The following is a 21835-nucleotide window of genomic DNA, read 5'->3' as shown; positions in this document are numbered from 1 at the left end:
GCCGGGACCATCACCTGCTGCCTCCCAGGGTGCACGACAGAAGGAATGTGGAATGGGAAGCCAAGCCAGCACTCGAACCCAGACCCTCCAATATGAGATGCAACTGGCAACTTAATCACGGTGCCTGAAGCCCGCACTCATCTCCTCGTGTTAGGAATAAGAGTGACAATGGCACCCATGTTGTAGGAACAACAGGAACACGAGATGTGACAATGTCTGACAAGGTGTTCCGCACACTGCCCGGCACGTGGCATCTGTCACCATCAGCTCCCCAGCCCTACAGCAAATCTGCCTCCCTCGTCTAACTATCTGGTCTTGCATCCGTTACATTAAATGAACACCACGCTTGCTCAGAGAACCAAAGGCGAGCCTCACCCTGGCTTCCCTGCGACTGTGTGGACTGGAGCACCAGAGGCCTGGGACACAGGCACATGTGCCCAGCGGCCCAGGCAGCAGCCGCGCAAGCCCTGCCCCAGCTAACTCCCTGCTTGTCTGCTCAGTCTGCGGGAGATTCCTCTCTGCAACAGGAGGTGGGCCGTATTCCTCCATGGGACTGGCAACCAGAATAGTAACTGAAGAACACACACTCATGAGCCTCCCAGACCCGTAGTCTCAGTACACAGGATTCCCGGCACCGCTCAGCATGCAGATGGAAATGTTCTGGGGCAGAGCAAGCGCCAATCAAATATTTATGGACACAGCCACATCCTACAGGCACCGCAGAATTTGCCGGTCGGAAGATTCCAGCTCCACAGCCCCCTCTCCAGGGCCCACGGCCCTTCCCAGGAATCGCCCTGCTGGCTTTGGGGAGGCCAGACTTGGGCGGGGCAGCCCCAGAGGGTCAGGCCTCTGCTCACCATCAGCCCGAGCGCACGGCTTTTCAAAGGCCCACGGTGGGCAGGGAGTCGGCGGGAGGCGAAGGGCTGGGCTCCCCACAGGGTGTGACGTGAAGCACTCCCCGCTCCTGCTGCCCACCCGCCTTCTCTTCTCTGATCTCGCCCGGGGAAGTTTCTAGATTAATTTAGGTCCCTGGTATCCACATCAGTCTCTGGACTACTTCATATTTCCCAGGCACCCATAAGGAACAGAAGCCTTTACACCTCCTATGAAGAATCTTTGTCATACATGCATGTGTACACACACACACACGCACACACAGGTGTGCACACACACACATGCACATGTGCACACCCCATAAGTGTGAGGGAAATGGAATGAACAGATACGCTGATTTTCACACAATGTAGTTTTGAAATCCAGGCACAGCTTTTCCTAATGCACACTTTCCATGAACCTCCTGAAGGCCCCTCGGATGTGTTCTAAAGCACTAGAATTTTTCCCCTCAAATTTCATCCCCTGCCCCACCATCTCTGTCTTTCTCTAACATTTCACGGAGCTCGGCTGTGGCTCCATTTTAATTATAAATGCCAGTGACATAAAACAACCTCAGTGAGTTCTGAACGAGGCTGACCTCACTTTGGATAAACACAGCAAAGGACGGGAAGTCTCCAGCCCAGAATAAACCAGGCACGTAATCTCTTTTGGCCTCTCTTTGGAGAGCAGAGGTGGGAAGCAGGATTCGAGGCCACGACTGGTGCAGACGCCAGGCCTGGTACTTTCCGTGCCCGAGGCACCAGCTGGAATCTCAGCGTCCAGAGTCCCTTGGGCAGGGTGGGCGCTGGCCACACAGGGAAGACCTTGCTCGGGAGCCCTGCGTCGGGGAGCAGAGTGCCTCGGCAAGCCCCGGCTCCAAGCTTCCTGTGAATGTGTACCCTGGGAGGCGACGGATGATGGCTCAACTACTTGGGTCCCTGCCATCCAAGTGGGAGTACCGGCTGGAGTTCCAGGCTCCTGGCTTTGGCCTGGCCCAGCCCCGGCTACCGTGGGCACTTGGGAGTGAGCCAGTGGATAGACGATCTGTGTGTGTGTATGTGTGTGTGTGCACATGCGCCTTTCCAAAAGCAAAAAAACTTCCTGGACAGGAAGGTGCAGGGATGGCTTGGGGCTCAAAAACAGGCTACGGTGCCCCAAAGCTTACCTTCCTTGGCAGTGTAGCCTTATAACCCCCTTTCCTTCTTTCTATCCTTGAAAATAAGGGACCATCTGCCCTACCAGGAACAAGCTAAGATCTAAAGAATCTTTGGGGTACAGAGGAGAAAACAAGACATACCGACTGACTTGCAGGCCCTCAGACAGGTGGGAACACCTGCATGGGGACTGGCATGTCCACCAGGAGACAGACTCCACCCTCCTCTATGGGGTCCCTAAATACACAGAAACCCTTGAAGGGATTTATTTTTTAAAAAGATGTATTTATTTCAAAGGCAAAATGAGAGAGGGGGACAGAGAGACATCCATCTCTCATCCGCTGGTTCACTCCCCAAATGCCCACAGGGATGAGTGAGGCCGAAGCCTGGGACTCCATCCAAGTCTCCTATGTGGATGGTAGGCACATGAGCAGAAATGATGAGCAGTTGGGACTCACGGGCACTCTGATACGGGGATGCCGGACTCCCAACCAGCAGCTTAACCTGCTGCACCACAATGCCTGCTCCCTGTGAAGAGATCTAAGTAATGCCCGAGAGACAAAGTGGAAGCGTGGTCCACAAAGGGCACACGGACAGCTCACGTCACTTGATGTCTATTTGGTTCCACAGAGCATTCCAGCCAGTGCCCCCTCATGGGCACCTAAGAAAGAAGCAGGACTCTGCATCCTGACACAGACATTTCTGGTCACAAGTCCACCAAGCACACACTGCCAGCCCTCTCGGAGTACATTTTTACATTAATTTGGATTTATTAATTTGGATTCTCTAAGAAATGTGTATCTATTTCTAGACCATTTTTTAAGAAAAGATTTATTTATTTATTTGAAAGGCAGAGCTAGAGAGAGAGACAGAGACAGAGAGAGACAGAGATCTTCTATCTGCTGGTTTACTCCCCAGATGGCCACAACAGCTGGAGTTAGGTGAGTCTAAAGCAAGGAGCCAGGAGCTTCATCCAGGTCTCCCACACAGGTGTAGCGCCCCATGCACCTGGGCCATCTTCTGCCGCTTTCCCAGGCCATTAGCAGGGAGTTGGATCGCAGTGGAGCAGCTGGGACTCCAACAGGTGCCCATATGGGATGCGGTTGTCACAGGTGGTGGCTTTACCCGCTACACCGCAGCGCCGGCCCCTAGGCCACTCTTTAGAAAGTTGCTTTCGACCAGAAATTGCCATCCTCATCTCAAAACTGGAGGAAAAGCAGGACCTGGGAACTTAGCTCGTTTTTAAAAAAAAATTATTTATTGGAGAGGCAGAGAGTTCCCATCTGTGCGCTCTCGCTTGCTTGCTCGCTCTCTCTCTCTCTTTCTCTCTCTCTCTCTCTCTCTCTCACACACACACACACACATACCCTTTTTATCCCTCTGAAAGAAAAGCAGAAAGCAACAGCACTGCATGGTCGGATCCTGCCTGTGATGCCGGCGACGCTGGGTGGGGCAGTGAGCATGGCTCCCAGGTTGCCCTGCAGTCACACGGGAGCTGCTGACACCACACAGGGGGCCGGGTGTGGGCAGGGCGTGCTGCAGGGCATGTGTGTTAAATCCTTTTTCAACCCACGATATTTTCAATTTATACTGGGTTTCTTGGGCCATAACCCATGGTATATCAAGCAGCATCTATACATATACCTTCGCGAGCTATGTTTGTGTTTTTTAAAAAATTTTCAGGGCTGGTGCCGTGGCTCACTAGGCTAATCCTCCGCCTGCTGCGCCAGCCCCCCGGGTTCTAGTCCCAGTCGGGGCGCTGATTCTGTCCCGGTTGCTCCTCTTCCTGTCCAGCTCTCTGCTGTGGCCCAGGAGCGCAGTGGAGGATGGCCCAAGGGCTTGGGCCCTGCACCTGCATGGGAGACCAGGAGAAGGAACCTGGCTCTTGGTTTCGGATCAGCGCAGCTCCAGCCATAGTGGCCATTTGAGGGGTGAACCAATGGAAGGAAGGCCTTTCTCTCTGTCTCTCTCTCTCTCACTAACTCTGCCTGTCAAAAAAAAATTTTTTTTTTCACAAGGAAACAAGGATATACTATATTGTCTCATGTTTTTTTTTTCAATGTTATTTTCTGCTTTTCTTTAAAAAGGGGAAAAGGATTGTGCATGCGTGGGTGCGTGCCGTGTGTGTGTGTGTGTGTGTGTGTAGTTTTTCCTGAGGTTTTTGCACCTTGTTTTTAGCTCCAAACAAATGGAGTTTTCCTTATTAGCTCAGAAGCAGGTGGAGTTCCCGTCACTCTTTGATTTTCCCATTCTGAGCTTTATCCGTGTGTCTCGCGCGCAGTGTGGAGGCCCTGAGTGCAGGGAGCAGTCGGCAGCAGCACACCTCCCGGCATGCATCAGACAGGCGTGTGTGCACCTGGGGCTCTGCGTGCCCCGCCCCCTCCCTGTGGCCCCTTCCTCAGGTCTGCATGCACTGTGTTCTTCCTCTGCTGGCGGGAGGGCCCCCTGGAGAGCTGGCCACACCAGCAGGCAGCTCAGGCTGGGTGTCGCTGCTTCCGGCCAGCCCTGTTTGCTGCACAAGGATATATGTTCAGGAAACTTAGCCAGAAAGAAATCCAGTGAAAATGAGCTCTGAAACTTGGACATCCTGGAGAAATAATATTTACAGAGGAAACTCCTGAGACGAACTCTCAGCAGAGCAGCAACCCTGGCTGTGGGCTGAGGTCACGTGTGGGGCAGGCCTCCAGCTCTGGTGTGCCTCGGTGAGGCCTGTCCACAGCCTCCATGAGCCCTCCCGAGGGCCTGGCCAACCCAACTCAGCCCCAAGGCAAGGCAGAGGCAGAACAGATACGAACCAGGAACTGAAAACCCTTCTCTCGGTACCTGAAAGAATCTTTGGAATTTCTATGCATACGAGTGGGAAGGGCAGGTGGGAGGAAGTCCTGGGTGACTGCCTCACAGCGTTCCATGGCTAATGGCAGGATCCCAGGCAGCCAGCTACCACCTTGTACTTGTCTGGTCCCAGCAGGGCAGTGTGGCTGGACTGCAGCAATGCATCCCCACAAAAGGTTGTGTGAAAGAGAGAAAAAGGCAGAATACTTGGAACACTCAAGGGTGCGTGCTGGTCAGGATTTTCCCCTTCTTTTAAGTGCAACCTTGAGTACAGTGTGCTCTCCCCCGAGTTAGTCCCTCACCTGCAGGAGGCAGCAAACGCCACCTCCCTCCGGGGGATGCGGTGAGGAGCAGCGCATAGGAAGTGAGACTGCGTTCTGGCCATCGGATCCGCACAGCAGCTCTCGTGACAGATAAGGAAGCAGAGGTGCAGCATTTGCCCAGCGACCACTCAGCCGGCAGCAGCCAAGGCAGAACGTGGGCCCAGGCAGACCCACCCAGGAGCCCTCAGCTGCAGTGTCCCACTACTGAGACCGAGCACAGTACCCGGCTCACTGGGGGTGGTCAACAAATGGTTATCCTTTTCCTCGGGGTTCTCTGAGCACAGGATTATGGATAGCAAAAACACATGTGACAGTTCTCTGAAACCACGAAGTCCAGGGAAAACACAAGTCATGAAAAAAAACCCACCTTTATTGAGACATAACTCACGTACAATGCACTCACTACATGTAGACTGCTGTGGTTTTTCCTATATAGAGTTGTACAAAAACCCCAACAATTCATTTTACAACATTTTCAAAAAGAAGCACTTCCTAGTTGAACCAGAATGTCCCTCTCTGCGACCCCCACCCCACGCAGGTCCTGGCTGCCACCCAACCATGGGTTGGCCTATTCCTACTCGGATGTTCCATTTGTGTGGGATCACAACACGCATGTCCCTTGGTGACTGGCTTTTTTTTTTTTTTTTTTTTTTTGACAGGCAGAGTGGACAGTGAGAGAGAGAGACAGAGAGAAAGGTCTTCCTTTGCCGTTGGTTCACCCTCCAATGGCCGCCACGGCCGGCGCGCTGCGGCCGGCGCACTGCACTGATCCGAAGCCAGGAGCCAGGTGCTTCTCCTAGTCTCCCATGCGGGTGCAGGGCCCAAGCACTTGGGCCATCCTACACTGCACTGCCGGGCCACAGCAGAGAGCTGGCCTGGAAGAGGGGCAACCGGGACAGAATCCGGCGCCCCGACCGGGACTAGAACCCGGGGTGCCGGCATCACAGGCGGAGGATTAGCCTAGTGAGCCGCGGCGCCGGCCGTGACTGGCTCTTTCCCACTTAGCACTGTGTCTTCAGGACTCATGCGTGTTGTAACATTCTTTGTTCCTGTTTATGGCCAAATATTATCCAACTGTGAGTCGCGTTGCTAGTAAACGTTCCTGGGTTCTTCATGCAGAGTTAGGTCTGGAAAGATCTTTGGAGAGACTGAACCCAAACACCTCATTTGACTGATGAGGAGAGGATGGTGGAGAGAGGTTGAGTAGTCTTCCCAAGGTCACCCAGCTAGTTGGGGGCATAGCACAGACCCCAACTTGGCCCCTTCCTCAGACCACAAAGCATCATCAGAAACATTCAAAATGCACGACTCACGACAAATCAGCAGAATCATCTCTACCAAAGTTAGCCTAACATCATTCGGTCCACATATTACACTGGCCATGCCCTGTGTGCTCCATCTGACAAACACGTAGTGACAGTCCCCGGTGCAAGGGGCCGGGACCCAGCAGGCGCAGCACAAGCAAGGTCCTGCCTTTCCTCTCCGACTGTGCATTCTACTGGGGAGGCAGAAATAAACAGGAAAATCTTTTTACTCAGTAAGACAATCTCACACTCAGTGCCAGGAAAGGAACAAACAAGGGGCTGGGAAAGAGAATGATGTAGGGACTGGGGTGGCACGGACAGGGGTGGTGGTGTGGGGGCGAAAGGACCCACTGCACGGAGAACTTGGGGAAGGCCTCTCTGAGGGGGAGAAGAGGAAGCAACCTGGTAACAGTCTAGACGAATCAGGTGCCAGACAGAAGGCACAGCATGTGCAAGGATGCTGGGGTGGGAACACAGTTACGGTACTGACAGTGTGGAACTGGTGGATGAGAGCGACCAAGTGCGCAGATGCTGGGATGTGAGGCTGGAAGGAACTGGGCTCAGATCCCAGCAGAGGTGCTTAGGCCCGCTGTGTCATGACCTCACCCACAGAGCTAACCAAAGAGAGGAGGACCCAGGGGAAAGCAGACAAGCGGCTTCCAGTTCCCTTCCTGCAAATTCAGTGAGGAAGCCCTGAGCTTGCATAGCAGAGACTTCCAAGGACAAGAGAACTGCGTCTTCAGTAATGAGGCTCTAGCTCTGGGTCTCCGTAGGGATGGATCAGAGAACAGGGAAGGGAGGAAACACAGGTGTACGAACAGGGATGTGGTGCAGCCAAAGAACAGAACACGCCTCACCCGGCGAGGGAAGGCAGTGCGCTCTTCAGCACGGACGCACGAAGAGCTGTGCTCAGTCGTCAAGGTGGAACTGCAGGACCATGAGGCAGTACATCAGCTTGTGTCAGGGCAAGCGACGGTGAGAGGCGGACATGTGCTTGGCCACGTAGGCATGTCTCAGCAGGGGTCGCCTGTTTCTGCCTCTCCCAGGGAGCAGGACTACGCCAGGGGCCAGGGTCTTGTCTGGGCTGCTTGTCAGTTCCATCAGTCGCACAGCCAGAAGATGGGCGACGTGGGAGGGGGCTTTTCACTGTCTCCTGACATACCGCTTCCATATTTGACACACGTAAGTGTATTTCCTACTCAAAGAAATTGAATAAAAAATGAAGATCAAAAAAAAAAAAAAAAAAAGGCCACGAAGGGGTCTGCATCTGACCACCAAAGCCTGACATTCCAGCCTTGCCCGCCCCTGGGCTTCTGGAGAAGCCCCTGTGTGCCTCTAGAAACCCGCTGGGCAATCACCGGTTTCCCAGAAGACTCCAGAAGTCATTCCCGTTCCCAAATTTGGGCCATCAAAGCTCCTCCCACCCTGGACAGGTGAACAGATGCATAATTATCACAAGGATACTGGACTCCCGTTATGTCTCCAGCACCAGCCGGGTCACCTTGAGGGATCCATCACTGCACATGGGCAGAGAGCGACTCAGGGCATCACGGACTCTGCCGGGGCTTCCTCCATCCGGGCACTGCAGATTCGGGGCTGAACTGTGCTCTGTTGAGGGGAGAGGGGCCTCCCTGTGTGTCCTACAATGCTTGCCTCCCTGACTTCCACCTGCCAGATGCCAGTAGCCCACGACCCCCAAAGCTGTGACAACCCCGGTACTGCTAAATGTCCCCCGTGGCAACACCCTGTGCCCAGCTGAGAACTGTGGTTCTCATCACTGCATTTCCGGCTCATGGCTTCATTCTCCCCTCTGCCTGTACCCTCGCTAGGTCGCCACGGAGGTTGCAGGTTGACTGAACTTAACTGTGGGGGACACCCTTGGGCTTCATACTTGGCAACCAATCCTGACATCCTGGGAAAAGAATTATCTTAGATAAAAAACCCAAACAACAATCGGTGGACAAGAGTCGCTCCCATGCCTGGAAGACCTGGCCGTAGCCAGGCAAACTGGCCTCCATGGCGGGTTGCTAACTACCAGCTGCCTACCCGACAATGCGCCAACGTGCTGGAGCGGTGGCACCCCGAGAAACAGAGGCCATTGCTTCCTGTGACTGTTTCCCTCCCGGGGACGGAGAGGAGAGAGAAGCCAGGCACCGTGGCACTGACGGGGGGTCATTCAGTGGCAAGCGGGGTGGACGGGGAGGCGAACAGGCGCCATGCCGTGTCTCTCCTCCTTACTTCTAGAATGTGTTTCCTCCCAGGGAGCTTGCTTTGGAGGGCAAAGAAAAAGGAACTGTATTTCTGTGTTTTGATTAATTAGAGGCTCATCCTTGAGGCCGCTGGAAGTGAATGAGCAGAATTTTCCACGGCCAACGGCCCCGCTGCCAGCCCCATCGGCGTGCGTACACTGAGTGCTGATTTACTCTCGCTCGTCTTGTTTCTCTTCCAGTTCAGCTGCAGCTGAGTGCGGAAAGCGTGGGGGAGGTGTATATAAAGAGTACGGAGACCGGCCAGTACTTGGCCATGGACACCGACGGCCTTTTATACGGCTCGGTAAGTATGAGGCTGACACGCTTCCAGACGCGGCCAAGGTTTGCGGTTTCCAGAAATCTTGTTACATTGAGTGATGCAGACTGTGAAGCATCAATTAGTCTCTGTTTGTTGTTTTTTCCAGTAGGATTCCCACCCTCTACCCTGCCTTATTTTAGATACAAACATTAGAAGGGTTTCTTGTGGTGTTCTCTGAAAATACTCGGCTGTATTATCACATAGGCACTGAGAAAACATTGATTGATGTTTGGGTAACTCGTCAGTTGCTCCGTTCAGAATCCCAAATCCCACTGCATTCATTCACTCCAAAAATGTTTGCTGAGCACTTACTACATGCTATCAGAGTATCTCAGTAATTTTTACCAAAAAAAATGCAGAGCCCAGAACCTAACAGTTTACGTGCCATGCATAAAACTTAAAAAAAAAAAACAACACTTTTCTTCTGGAAGGATCACCTCAAAGGATGAAAAAGCCCCAACAATTTAATAGAACATCTATCAAACTTCTTGCGTGTCTAGGAACTGGGGTAGGTCCTAAAAGAAGAATTTGCCGAGCTGAGAAGTGTGGTCTAATTGCTTATTCAGTAGCTAAATCCTCCACACCTCCCGCTTCTTCCCTCTCATATTTGATGCTTCACCGAGGTCTGAGCCCGTGGTCTTTCTGAGAAAAGCACACACTCAGAGGCAGTGAGTTTGCCCCTGTTGGTGTCTTTGCTCCAAGATTAACTGGAGACAGAGAGAGCGAGCGAGCGAGCAAGAACGCTGAGACCAATGCCTACAGGTTTGGAAATTATGTCTGGATTTAAGAAGGAATTGTTTTGTTTTTCATTTTATATATCTGAGAAGCAGAGAGAAGAGGGGGAGGGAGGCAGGGAGTCTTCATCTGCTGGCTCACTCCCCAGGTGTCTGCAGTAGCCAGTGTGGGTGGGGAGCCCCAGGTACCTGAGCAGTCACCTGCTGCCCCCCAGGGTGCACATGGGCAGGAAGCTGGACTAGGGAGCTGAGTCAGGACTCAGACCCAGGCACTGGGATATGGACGCAGGCATTGATCACTAGGTCCAATGCCCAGGCCCACCTGTCAGCGCTTTCTGTTGTCTAGCCCAGTAGCTGATAATTAAAGCTCTGACTATAATTCACAACCCAACTCAAACCTCCTTCTTCCCTTGTATGAAGATATCTACAAAAAGGTGGCCAGTCGGGGACATTTGTCTGGGGCTTCCTTTGACTTCTAACAAATCGCCAGGTATCGCAGGCCTGGCAAAGCTTCCCTTGGATGGGAGCTCACTTCACTCTTCTCACAATGCCCACTAGGGGTCGGGAGATGATGTCATCAGAGTAGCACGCGGCCTGAGCAAGAAGAAGGGGCTGGAGTAGAGGCACCGCCTGCTGCTCACGGCGCACATTTTCATAGGCTGTTGTTCTAACTGGTGTCAAAATCAATCAGTCATTCAATCTCAGACTTGAAATTGAACCCCATGCCTCTGCCACCTCTGCCAGTGACTGTGCATCCGTAGCCTTGTTTTCATCAAGCATGGTGATGGATGGCAACTTCACCATCAACATGCAGAGACCCCAAGACTGGCCGGCACCCCCAGGTGCTCCACCCACGGCAACTCTAGGATAGACAGTCGGCTTCCCACCACCTCACCCTCACTTTGTCTTAGGCTACTGGTTACAGGCCATGGCTTCTTCTAAATTGTGATGTTTATTACAACCTTTGTTTACCTAAATGAAAATACTGAGGGAGAATGCCTGAATCCAATATCCTCTGGGCTCCAGGACCTCCCTCTGCCACCCTGGCCCTGGCTGGCAGCAAACCTTACCTGAAATATGGTCTTACCATACCATGCCTAAGAAGTTTTAAATTTTCCTCCCTGATGAAGAGAATTTCAAAATACCTCAATGCTCTTAACAAACTTAAAGCATCAGTCCATCCTGATTCAAATTTGTGTCGAGGCGGGGGTAGACACATTTATTTAAAAAAACCAAAAGGCTACATACCACAATTTTACTGTATTTAAATGCATCATTTTATTCTATGTGAATGCCTTCCTGCATTTTCCAAATTTTCTGATGCATATATCTCATCCATGTAACTGGGGGAGAAGAAATCAGGCTAAATATAAAAGAGAAAACAACTAGAAGCAACAGGCATGAATTAACAGTTAATTCACAGCCCTCAGCACTGTACCAAGTGCATAGCACGGGCTGACGAAGCCTGGTGGAGGGCAGGAGCGCCTCTGATCTGTCCTGCTGACTCAACCTGTGACTCAGCCATTTCGTGCGTGTCAACAGCTCCAGTGTAATAGAGACATCAGGTGGAGAATGTGGCCGTCTCCACCTTCGTCACAGCACGAAGGCCTGACGCCCACGGAGGGGTGTCACGAGGTGAGCCCCCCTCCCCGGCCCCGACAGGGGAGTAGGCAACCCACACAGCTCCAAAACTGCCTCCCTCCCTCTACCCCAGCACCGCATGCCAAACACTGATGTCTGGACCAAGTTCCTCCAGGGACAGCAAAGCCATCCAATTAAATATTATATTTATATCCTGTCTTGTCCCAGAATGATCCAAAACGTCTCACCCAGTTGTCATTTCACCGGACGGCAAGTGACTAAGAAGCAGGATACTTCCTGTTACCTGGTTCTTTATGACGGAAAGCTAACTTCACAGATTACATGACAACACCTCCAGACTCCAATTACACACACTAACTAGCAGCCAAGCACCTGCTCATTCACTAACTAGCTAGCAAGACCTGTTATTTGCAAGGCTATGTGCCCGCCAGGCAGACCAAGGCTAACAGATTGCCCGCCTCTCCCAGCAGGCCTGATGGTCAGTGGCACAGCACGGCTATCAAGAGACGAAGGTATCCGACACAGATGGGAACCGCAGTGGTGCAGAGACCACAGAGGACATAAAACTTGGAAGGTGGCAAAGTCAGATGTGACAGTTCCTCTGGCAGGACAACATACGACATCGGGTTTCAACATTTCTGTTTCAATTTGGGCAAGAACATGGTTCAAAGACTGGGCTTTCCAACAGATGAATTACAAACAAACCAAATAGTGGTGGAAGATAGTTTTCAAATCACTATGCTGTTTGATTAATAGGCAGTGGCTAACTTGCCATCTTTTTTAAAAAGATTTATTTAAATATTTGAAAGACAGAGATGGAGAGAGAAAAGGGAGATTAGAGAGAGATCTTCCACCTGCTGATTCACTGCCCAAATGGCTGGGTGCTGAGCCAGGTTGAAGCCAGGAGCCAGGAGATTCTTCCAGGTTTCCCACATGGGCTCAGGGACCCAAGAACTTGGGTCATCTTCTGTTCATTCCCCAGGTGCATTAACAGGGAGCTGGATCAGAAGTGGAACAGCTGGGACTTGAACTGGTGCCCATATGGGAAGCTGACACTGCAGGTTGAGGCTTAGCCTTTTTATACCACAGCATGAGCCCCCCGTCTATCCATCTTAATACATTTAGAGCTGTTCAGGATTCCATTGTATGGATGTACCTTTATCCACTTAACCAATCACCTTTCCATAGACATACAGGTTGCTTCTGATTTGTAGGCATTATATACAATGTTTAAAAACCATCCTCAAAAAATATGGCTTTATATCATAAGGGTAAACTGCTAGAAATGAAGTTTTTGGGTAAGAGGCAATGTATACTTTAAATGTTTATATGTATCACCAAACTACCCTCAGAAAATTTCCACCAATTCATCTCATCAACAGTACACAAAACACTTCCCATACGCTCACCAACACTGAGATTTGTAAATATTTTGAGCTCTGCGTATATTATACCAAATATATATATTAACTTGCATTTTTATTGCCATTGGTATTGAATACGTTTTCATAGGTTGACTGGCCATTTTTACAACAGGAGATGAGATACACCGTTTTGAAGTCAGTCTATATCCATATGGCCTTATCCACTGGGTATGGACAAAAAGAAAGGCAGGCCAGGACACTCACCAGCTGTTAACGGTTGCCTATCTGGTGGTAGGTTATGAGATGCCTTCATTCTTTTTTATGTAAAGTCCTGATTTTATTTTTAGAAAGCACCAATTCTTTTTATAAGCAGAATCTTTTTAAAAAATATCTACTTATTTATTTGAAATTCAGAGTTACAGAGAGAGGGAGAGACACACAGCAATCTTCCATCTGCTGGTTCACTCCTCAGATGGCTGCAACGGTCAGGGCTAGGCCAGACCAAAACCAGGAGGATCCAGGAGCTCCATCCGGGTCTCCTGCATGGTTGGCAGGGGCCCAAGCACTTGGGCTGTCTTCTACTGCTTTCCCCAGGTTTTCAGCTGCGAACCGGATTGGAAACAGAGCAGCTGGGATGTGAACCAGGGCCCTTATAGCATGCCAGCATCCCAGACAGTGGCTTTACCCGCCAAGCCACAACACCAGCCCCAAATAGCATCATTTTATAAATAGCAAAAGATAAAGTTACTTCCTGTTTTTAAGAACTTATTTAAGTGGCAGGATATGTTTTGTGCCTAGCACAATTTTTGCACAAGCATTGACGCTCAAAATAACGAGATCAAATCCTGACATTGTTGGTGACATCAATGAAAAGGAGTACTGGTGGGATTTCATTTGTTCCTCAGACCTAAACTTGAGAAACCCCACCCCACCACACCACAGTCTGACTTTACCCATTCAGGTGTCTTTTTCCTTCTTCGTGCCTATGTGCCAGGGCGCTGTGGAGACAAGGAGTCCAGCCTTGCCCTCACCGTGCTCATAGCCAACGAGGGTCTCCCCAGTGGGAGATTCTGGAGTCCCTGGAACAGCGACGGAAGGGGAGCTTACAGAGGGAGCAAACAGGTGCTGCAGGCTCCTGCTGCGCTGGGCTGTGCCATGCCCTGAGACAGGTGCCGTCCCGAGGTCACACTGCAGGGAGATGGACAGAGCCTGCTCTAGATCCCTCACTTAGACTTCAACCGTCTTTCGGTTTTATCTCTGCAGCAAACGCCCAGTGAGGAGTGTTTGTTCCTGGAACGGCTGGAGGAGAACCACTACAACACCTACACGTCCAAGAAGCACGCCGAGAAGAACTGGTTCGTGGGGCTGAAGAAAAACGGGAGCTGCAAGCGCGGTCCTCGGACTCACTACGGCCAGAAAGCCATCTTGTTCCTCCCCCTGCCGGTCTCCTCCGACTAAAGACCTCTGTCCCGGGTGCTGCCCACTCCAGAGGAGCCTCGCGGGGTCCTCACCTGGTTGACCCCAAAATGTTCCCTTGACCTTTGGCTGCACTGACCCCAGCCCACAGAGCCCAAGTTTGTAAGCAACGCGCTTCTACGTGCCTGGTCCCCTTCTCGGCAGAGCCCTTTCCCCCAGCACGGTTTGGAACAGAGGGATCGAATAGCTTCTAGGGGGCCAAGTGGCTGGCCAGTCTGGGGTTGAGTTGGGATGGGCAGCTGGGTGCCCTGGGCACCTGCTGTGGGCAGAGGTGGGGCCAAGTGAAGGGGGTTAAGGTGCCCGCCAACTGGGTTATTACTAACACCTACCATTTCCCTCTGATAAGCCAGCCCTGTGAGGCTCCCAAACATCTGGCATGACCCCCAATATCTGGCATGACTCCCTTTCATCTTGTAGTACCCCAATAATATGAGCAGAGGAACTGAAGCCAGGTCAGAGAGAAGCAGTGTTCCACGAGTACACACAAGAACAGGGGGACTGGCACTGGAAGGGGGACAGTGCACCTTGGTGGGCAACTGAGAAAGATGGGATGTGGAGTAAATGACAGAGGGGAGGCTTGGCCACCGGCAGCCAGGACAAATCCCTGGCCTTGATCTTCCCAAGGTCATTCAGCAGCGGGAAGCCCCGAGGTGATGTCAGGTGGGAGCAGGACAGATTGTTCCGGATAAAAGCAAGGACATCAGATGTTGGGAAACTCAGCCAGTCTGGGAGCGCACGTGGGAGTGATGAGAAAGAAGGGAAATGCCGGCTGAGGGTTCGCTAGCCTCTAAAGAGGACGGCTTTGTAAGGGAGGAATAGGACAGAGAGGCCATGGGTTGTGCTCAGCCAGCAGGAAGCAGAGGCTCTGGGGTCCTGGTGCACGGCTGCTCCAGCACCCAGGAGCTGTCTCCTCCTTGGGAGCCCTGGCGGCATGCAGATGCTGACTCAGTGGGGCTGGGTAGGGTTGCTACGTTTCCACTGGGCTCCTGTGCTGGGGCTGCAGCCACCTCCCCCAACACACGTCAAGGAGCAGGGGTTGAAAGCATGGTATTCCGAGATGGCTCAAACCCCTGATCCTCTCCTCGCCCTTAAAATCACCCTCCCCACCACGAGTCTCCCTGGGCAGGCAGGAGGCACGGACGGAAGACGCAGATGTGCTAGGTTCAGTTTTAAGGCGCTTTGGCCCAGGGCCTGTGAAATGCCCATTCAGGAGACATACAAAAGGATGCTTCAAAAATGTTAAACCCTCACAAACAGCTTTCCCCAAGAGCCCATTTGTGTTACCATTACTTGTATAAATACGCTTCCTGCTTAAAGTAAACTTGACCCAAGTGGCTAGCAAATTAGAAACACCATTCATCTCTGACATACGATACTGAGGCCACGGAAAGGCCTTTAATAAGCCATTTACATTTACTGTGAGGCTCTGTTTTAATCACATTTTTAAATATATAGCTTGAAGGCAGTTACACTGATGAGCATTCAGCCACTGAGAATGATAATAATAGGATATGAAGCATAAGCTACTCAATTACCTAATGCTTAGACTCCATTTACCTATAAAATGAGATTTTTCTGCTTTGCACAGTGCTATCACAAGGTTTCCTTTGGAAATGGGTTCTCTTCAGCAATGATATGATAGCGGTGAACGAAAACTGATGAGAACGCTAGCTCATGTTTCACAAGGACCTGAAGCATCATGAATTGGAAAAGAATTCCTTAGTGACTAAACTGTCCTTTTGCAAATGGAAGGAAAAAGTGACACTCTGTGAGTACCACCGAGTAAGGGGACAACGTGCTCAAAGGCAGCGATCTGCATAGACAGCAAAATGCTCTCAGAACCTTTTGTTTCTGGAACTTGGAAGAGAGGATTCAATCTTGTTTTAGTACATCTTTGCAGGCAGGTTACGGATCATGCAGTGGGGCTTAACCTCTCTTAGGATGAAGATTTGGCCAGTAAATGGTGTGTGGGGAGGAGATCTAAGGCATTTACATTGGTCCATAGTTTTTATTGTAGGAATCAAATTCAAGGGTAACGTTGGCCAAGAAGAGTCACATACCTTCGCTAACCTATGACACAGCAGTCTGGGACTGCACAGACCCGAAGCACTGCGGTAGACATACTGTCGTGACCCGGAGGGTCTGAGCCGAGTCATGGTTTGTGTGTTTGCTCAGTGGCTGTCAATGCCTACTGCGTGCTGAGCGTTGCACTGGGTCCCAGGGTGCCCGAGGACTTTGTCTTCCTAGTTTGCTCTGGCACCCTCTTCCGGGGTATAAAGTGGATTCATTTCTTTAAGACAAGGAAAATCACAGACTTTGTAGGTTCTTGCTGAGTAAGCTGCAAGTCCTAGAGGCCCAGCATTTGCAAGAACGGGCCACCCCCAGTGTTAGATAAAGCCCTGTGTGAGTATTAGAGGACACGATGAGGTGAATCACATTTTCACCTTCAGAGCTGTGTCAAGTTCAGGGGCGCTGCTTGGGGATCAGGAGAAGAACCCAGCAGAATTCACTACCTGGAGCGGTGGGTAGGCCCCTGCTCGGTTCAGCACAGGACGTTAAGCCCCCTTCCTCAGCTTCCAAGTCTCGCAGCCAGCGGCCAGCCACGTGGCTCGCAGGAGAATGCGTGTTCAAGGCCCCTGTCACACAGCGCCAGGGCAGGCTTGGATAGTTTGCGATGCAGTGGCAGTGGAGGTGGTTGTGTGTTTCCATGGAAAGGACAGACACAAAAGCCTCTGATGGCCAATAGTGTGGACACCTGAGAACTGACTGGATGTCACTCCGTGCTGCGGGGCTGAGCCGACGTCCTCAGCTGTGCAGAGCGCAGTACCACAAGCAACCGAGCTCCCGGGCTGCAAAGCAGACCCCTGAGGAAGATGCTGCCCTTCCTCCCACCCCACTGTCTGTGTCACAGCCTGCACCTTACAAGCACTAATAAATGTTCCCTGAATCGTGGCATGGTCTCTGCATTGGGGGGCACCACGGTGCCTCCTCTTTCTCCCCCAGGTCTCCCCGGCATCCCGGAGCACTCACTGTGTGGCTTCCTACCTGTCCACTATGGCCAGTTGAGCCAGGCCGGTGGGGACATCTAAGGGAGAGGGTTCTCATTTTGTTTAGAAACCAAAGTCAGTACTGCGGGTGCTTGGCTGGGTTTTTCTTAGGGAAATGCAATCCGGGAAAGGTGCCCCAGACAGGCAGTGTCTGCTGTCCCTCCCGGTCTAAAGCACAGGAGACGACACTGCGATCATGGGCGGGCCAACCTGTGCTCCAGCAAAGATAGTGTGCCCACAAACAATACTGAAGCGCTTGTTCACAATTTTAGGTGAATATGGAAGAAGCACGTCTCTCCGGCTCACCAGGGCTAGTGGGGGCTGAAGATTTCCCCATCTGACTTCCTGAACAATCACACTGAGCAGTGTTGCGTTAAAGGAACCTTGGAATCTTATGACCCCCTCCTCCCCCTCGGTAGGAGGAAATACACTGATGCCTAGCACATCATAGCAGAATTAGATGCCTGCCCCCCCCCCTTACACACACACACTGTCACAGGTACACACACACATACATGCACCACCTATAAAAATGCTGGACAGTGTGTGGGCACTCTGCTAATTATATTACACAATCAATACTTATTTATTTATTTATTTATTTTATTTGAAAGACAGAGTTACAGAGAGAGGTAGAGACAGAGAAAGGTCTTCCATCTGCTGGTTCACTCCCAAGATGGCCACAACAGCCAGAGCTGCACCGATCCAAAGCCAGGAGCCAGGAGCTTCTTCCAGGTCTCCCACGTGGGTGCAAGGGCCCAACGACTTGGACCATTTTCTACTGTTTTCCCAGGCCACAGCAGAGAGCTGGATCAGAAGAGGAGCAGTCGGGACTAGAACCAGCACCTATATGGGATGCCGGTGCTTCAGGCCAGGGCGTTAACCCTCTGTGCCACAGTGCTGGCCCCTTAATGTTTCTTAAGTTGCCTCAGGCAGTGTTTTTCAATGTTTTGGAGCCTGGTCCACATTGAGAACTACAGTTTCCATTACAACCCAGCACATACACACCCTTACATGTGCACACAACTGAGGCCAAGAGTATTTCACAACACTCTGTGAGATACCCTTGGATGTTTCTGTTACACTCTACTAAAACATACATTGGAACTGGTCACAGCACTGGGGGGAGGGGGTCACAGCCACAGTTTGAAAACCAGTGCCTTAAAGCAACCGTTCTCCTTCCCAAGGATAGCGAGACCCGGTCAGGACCCCGTGTTCCGCCTGCAGCGTCTTTAGGGACGCAGTTTGCTCCTGAGTCACCGAGACCACGGGACATCCTGGAGCCCGGGAACCATCTGTTCTGAAGGCTCCGTGAATTCTCTCAGCCGGATTTGCCACTGATTGTGCAAAACACACGAACCGCTGCGGATTCCACAGCGCCCACCTCTGCCTCCAATGCCGGCCTCAGCAGATTTCCGCTCTCGGAAGCCAGGGAAGCTCGGACGCCTCCCCCTTCCTTTGAAATTCCCTTGTCTCTAGGTCTTAGGTCATTCCCTCCGCAACTCCCACGGTGTTCCCTTCAGCCAGTCTCTGCCCACCTCCCCGGATTCCTATTTCACAGTCACCTCTAAGAAAGACACACAAGTTGGGTGCGCCAGGAAGATGCCTCTGAGCGTCCTCCTCAGCCTCCCTCACTCTCTGGAAGCAGCTGTCTCACCTCCTATCTCCCTTTGAGAACAGCGGACCACCAGGGCCTCAGCTCATACAGGGAGTTAAATTTCCCGTCTCTGCTGAACCAACGCAAACAACTAACTGCATGCCACGTGTCAGAGGGGGTGGAGCAGCTGACAGTGGGCCTTTCGCGGGTGAACTTGACCAAGAAGAGGAAACTCTGGAGGACTTGGTCCCTTTTCATATCTATCTGAGTGATGTCAGTCTGTCACGGGTGGGCACGGGAGGGAAATCCCAACTTCTCAGCTCCCGAGGGTTGTTTTTATTAGCCAGCAGGGGAACAGCGGGACACCAGACAAAAAACCACCCTTTCACAAATCAGCACCAACTATTTTTAAGCAGCAGTAGTGACAGCGGAGGAGTAGTTGTGCCCAACAGAGCAGTGGGACTTAACCAAGCACGCTCCTCATTTCAAAGTCATGGGGACTGATCCGTGCGATGATTGTTAAAACAGAAATAATGGCACCCTCTCCTTCCAGCTCCATTCCCACAACAGATCCTCCCCCCGACCCAGAGAAACTTCTGCCAGAGTACACAGATTTCACTCTAAAACCCACCAGAGAACTGACGCTTGGGGATCTGATGTCAGGTGCGCCAGGCTTCTGTGATTCCAGAACGTTCTCTCAGGTTACGAGGGAAACACACTAAACGATGACTGGACTCCTTCTGCAACACGGGGCCCACTTAGGGTTGACAGATCGGCCATGACACGCTATACTGTTAGCTTTCCACCCCAGTTACAAAATTGAAAAGAGAAACCAGGTCAGGCACAGCCGAAAGCCAGAGAGAGGGTTTGCTTTATAAAAACGCATGAACTGGAGGACCCAGCTGTGGGGTCTTCTGATGGGACTAAGAATGTTTGTGCCGTAGAGAGGAGGTATTTCCCAAGGTGCCTCCTTCCTTTTTGCCTCCCCGTTGTCACACGGACTGAAGTTACACGTTCAACAGCGAAACGTCAGTGGCGATTTTAGCACAGAGACAAGCAGACCCTCACCATGGCCTTGAGATGCCGCATGAGGAGCTGAGCACTCCCTGTTCAGAACTGTGCTGGCCTGGAGGTTCCGGGTTACCTGGCCAGAACGTTTAGGGACCTGCGTGTAGAGAGGCAGTATGTGCAAAGCGTCACAGAAACACTTCACTGCGACTGTCACACGTCATGGTTTCCTGTCTTAGGAAACAATTTCTTCTCGTCTGACCCAGAGACACTTAAGAACGAGACGCTAGATTATCCTGCTGATGTGTCTGAGCCAAAACACATCATTCTCCAAAATAAGTTACCGGAACATTGCTGTACACTGACTTGTTTTGTGTGGATTGGATAAACAGGACGGTGCGCAGCTTGGGAATACCAACCGTGTCAGGAGCGCAGGAACTTCCTGGGGAAGTGCACAGTCAAGTCTTCGGCATGCTCAGAATGGAACACTTGCGCTAGGAACAGTGCTGCCGACCTGGGAAGTGGCACGGGGCGTGGACCTGGCCAGGTCATTTCTGATAACACGGGGCAAATGTGCAAGCCGGGGCTGACCGTGCAGAGAAGGTAAATGAGAGGACAACGGTTCTGGATCCTGGTTTCCAGGCATGTGTGAGAGCACATTGGAGGCAGGTCAAGAAGGGTGATGGGATTTCAAGAGAACTCAGAAATGTACAGCCCCTAAGCATCTTGAACATCTGGGCCGAGTCAGACAGGGCAGGGGGCTAACCAGTCCACGGCAGTCCTCGGGAACAAACCGCTGCACCAGTTGAAAATGAAGCCTCTCTCCTGAGCTCCCTCCCTCCTCGGCCGTTTACTGTCAACCATTATATCAGTCAGGGTCCAGGCAAGACAGGGAAACCACACCAATAATTTGAGTAGGGAATTTTTTGAATGAAGGCTTATTTACTTATTTGTAAGGCAGAACAACAGGGAGGAAGCAATAGAGTGAGGAGAGAGAGTGACCTTCCATCCTGGTTCACTCCCCAAATGGTCACAACAGCTGACGGGCTGGGCTGAAGCCAGGAGTCAGCAACTCCATCCTGTCTCCCACAGGGGTGGCAGGAAGCTAAGTACTTCCTCTGCCTTCCCAAGCTTGTTAACAGGATGCCAGATGGGAAGCGGAGTAGCAGGGACTCCAACCAGGGCTCTGACGCAGGACATGAGCATCACAGGAAATAGGTTAAACCCCCTGCCCCTCAGTGCCAGCCCCTGAGCAGGCAAATTATCATGCAAAGAATGATTAACGATTAGTAGCAGAGCTAACTACCAGCAGACAGAGAGGCGGGGACTATCTCCCGGGCTGAGGACAGTATTCCAGGAAGGGGCAAATTTGGAACAGGTGCCCACTTGAGGATGCGAGTGGGACTTTTTTGCAGAAGATGTAGCTGTGGCTCACAGCACACCGAAGCATTCACAGAGCTGCTGCAGGAGGCGGCCGGTGCACAGTGCAACCTTGCAACTGTGCCAGCTGCTCACAAAGAGGTTTCCAGTATCCTCAGACCATGTGAGAAGGAGATTTAACTTACTCAGGAGTTTCTGGAGGACGTATGCTGACATCTGACAGAAGAGGGAGGAGCTGACGACGTGCAGAGGTGGGGCCTCTGAAGAACATTCCAGATGGAGGCAGCAGCATGTGTCAGGGTCCTGTGGCAGAAAAGAGCATGGTATCAGTGGGGTCAAGTGTGGAGAGCAGTGACGTGGGGAGAGTCATGCTGTGAACAGAGACCGGCCAAGGAGACAGAGGCCAGCGACAGAAGAGAGAAGCTGGGTGGGCTCCATTGCAGCACCTACAGATACGGGTATCAAGGGGAAGCTGAGCACACATCATCATTCTCTCTGCCCGCACAGCTGAGCTGTAACACGGTTTCTGACCCTGTGCCAAAGGACACAAAGAATCAGAATCAGCAGGCAAAG

General features: G+C 51.7%; 1 protein-coding gene and 1 long non-coding RNA gene across 9 annotated transcripts in view; one reads left to right on the top strand and one right to left on the bottom strand.

The window, feature by feature from the left end:
- Positions 1-17182, top strand: part of FGF1 (fibroblast growth factor 1) — a 95197-nt gene extending 78015 nt beyond the window's left edge. For 5 of the 6 annotated variants that reach the window (XM_008254888.5, XM_008254889.5, XM_051843315.3 and 2 more), the window contains 2 exons: positions 8936-9039; positions 14018-17182. In XM_008254888.5, coding sequence (XP_008253110.1) covers positions 8936-9039; positions 14018-14212 — 299 coding nt within the window. In that variant the 3' untranslated portion in view covers positions 14213-17182. The remainder of the gene's footprint in view (positions 1-8935; positions 9040-14017) is intronic. The other variant, NM_001171488.1, reaches the window with a different exon arrangement.
- Positions 1-21835, bottom strand: part of LOC138850171 (uncharacterized) — a 304111-nt gene that overhangs the window by 84423 nt on the left and 197853 nt on the right. Inside the window, exons 4-5 of one of the 3 annotated variants that reach the window (XR_016236249.1) lie at positions 21448-21565; positions 7557-7681 (exon numbers count right to left, since the gene is read on the bottom strand). This is a non-coding gene — a long non-coding RNA (uncharacterized LOC138850171). Of the gene's footprint in view, positions 1-7556; positions 7682-17861; positions 18124-21447; positions 21566-21835 lie in introns of those variants that run through there. The other 2 variants (XR_016236250.1, XR_016236248.1) reach the window with 2 other exon arrangements.

Source organism: Oryctolagus cuniculus, chromosome 6, assembly GCF_051225735.1.
Source record: "Oryctolagus cuniculus isolate XC-2025 breed Fujian yellow rabbit chromosome 6, ASM5122573v1, whole genome shotgun sequence".
Classification (NCBI taxonomy): domain Eukaryota; kingdom Metazoa; phylum Chordata; class Mammalia; order Lagomorpha; family Leporidae; genus Oryctolagus; species Oryctolagus cuniculus.
This window is presented reverse-complemented; position numbering and strand designations above follow the sequence as displayed.